Source organism: Chlorella variabilis (genome assembly GCF_000147415.1).
Source record: "Chlorella variabilis unplaced genomic scaffold CHLNCscaffold_18, whole genome shotgun sequence".
NCBI classification, from domain to species: domain Eukaryota; kingdom Viridiplantae; phylum Chlorophyta; class Trebouxiophyceae; order Chlorellales; family Chlorellaceae; genus Chlorella; species Chlorella variabilis.
This window is the reverse complement of record NW_005435070.1, coordinates 1,035,808-1,036,292: the sequence shown is the minus strand read 5'-3', so window position 1 is coordinate 1,036,292 and position 485 is coordinate 1,035,808. Positions and strand designations below refer to the sequence as shown.

The following is a 485-nucleotide window of genomic DNA, read 5'->3' as shown; positions in this document are numbered from 1 at the left end:
TGTCTTCTGTACAACGGGCTACTCAAAACGGACAACTCAAAAGGAGGGGCGGGCTGCCTATGGCACGCCGACAAATCAAGAATCAATCGCGGGCCAGGGGCGCCCAAATCGGTGCGCCCGAGGCAGGCGGGCTGCGTCAGGGGTGCAACGCATCAGAGGGAGATGAAACCTGGAAGCGCAAGCAGGCGCACGGGAGGAGGGGCGGGTGGCCCACCTGGCAGAGTGAAAGCGAGAAGGGGGACAGTCACATGTGTAAAGAGGGGCCATGGGTGGGTGTGATAGGAGGGGCCAATGGTACAGGGCTGTTGCGTTTCGAGGAGTGCAGAGAGGGATTCTTTGGGAGGGGCGGATGGCGGACGAGGGGGGCGGGGCCTTACTCGTCCTTGTTGTCGGCGATGATGGGGAATGCCTTGAGGCCCGCCCTCACGTCGTCGGCCTGGAGGTCGGCGGAGCGGGCGGAGTAGAAGGAGGCGAGGGAGAAGGAG

The 485-nt window shown here is 63.5% G+C and overlaps 1 protein-coding gene across 1 annotated transcript in view; it reads right to left on the bottom strand.

The window, feature by feature from the left end:
- Window positions 1–373: 373 nt before the first annotated feature.
- CHLNCDRAFT_137198 (hypothetical protein) overlaps window positions 374–485 on the bottom strand; it is a gene marked incomplete at both ends in the record, with an annotated part of 1,459 nt that continues 1,347 nt past the window's right edge. Inside the window, one exon of the mRNA XM_005845304.1 lies at window positions 374–436. Within this exon, the coding sequence (XP_005845366.1) occupies window positions 374–436 (63 nt within the window). The remainder of the gene's footprint in view (window positions 437–485) is intronic.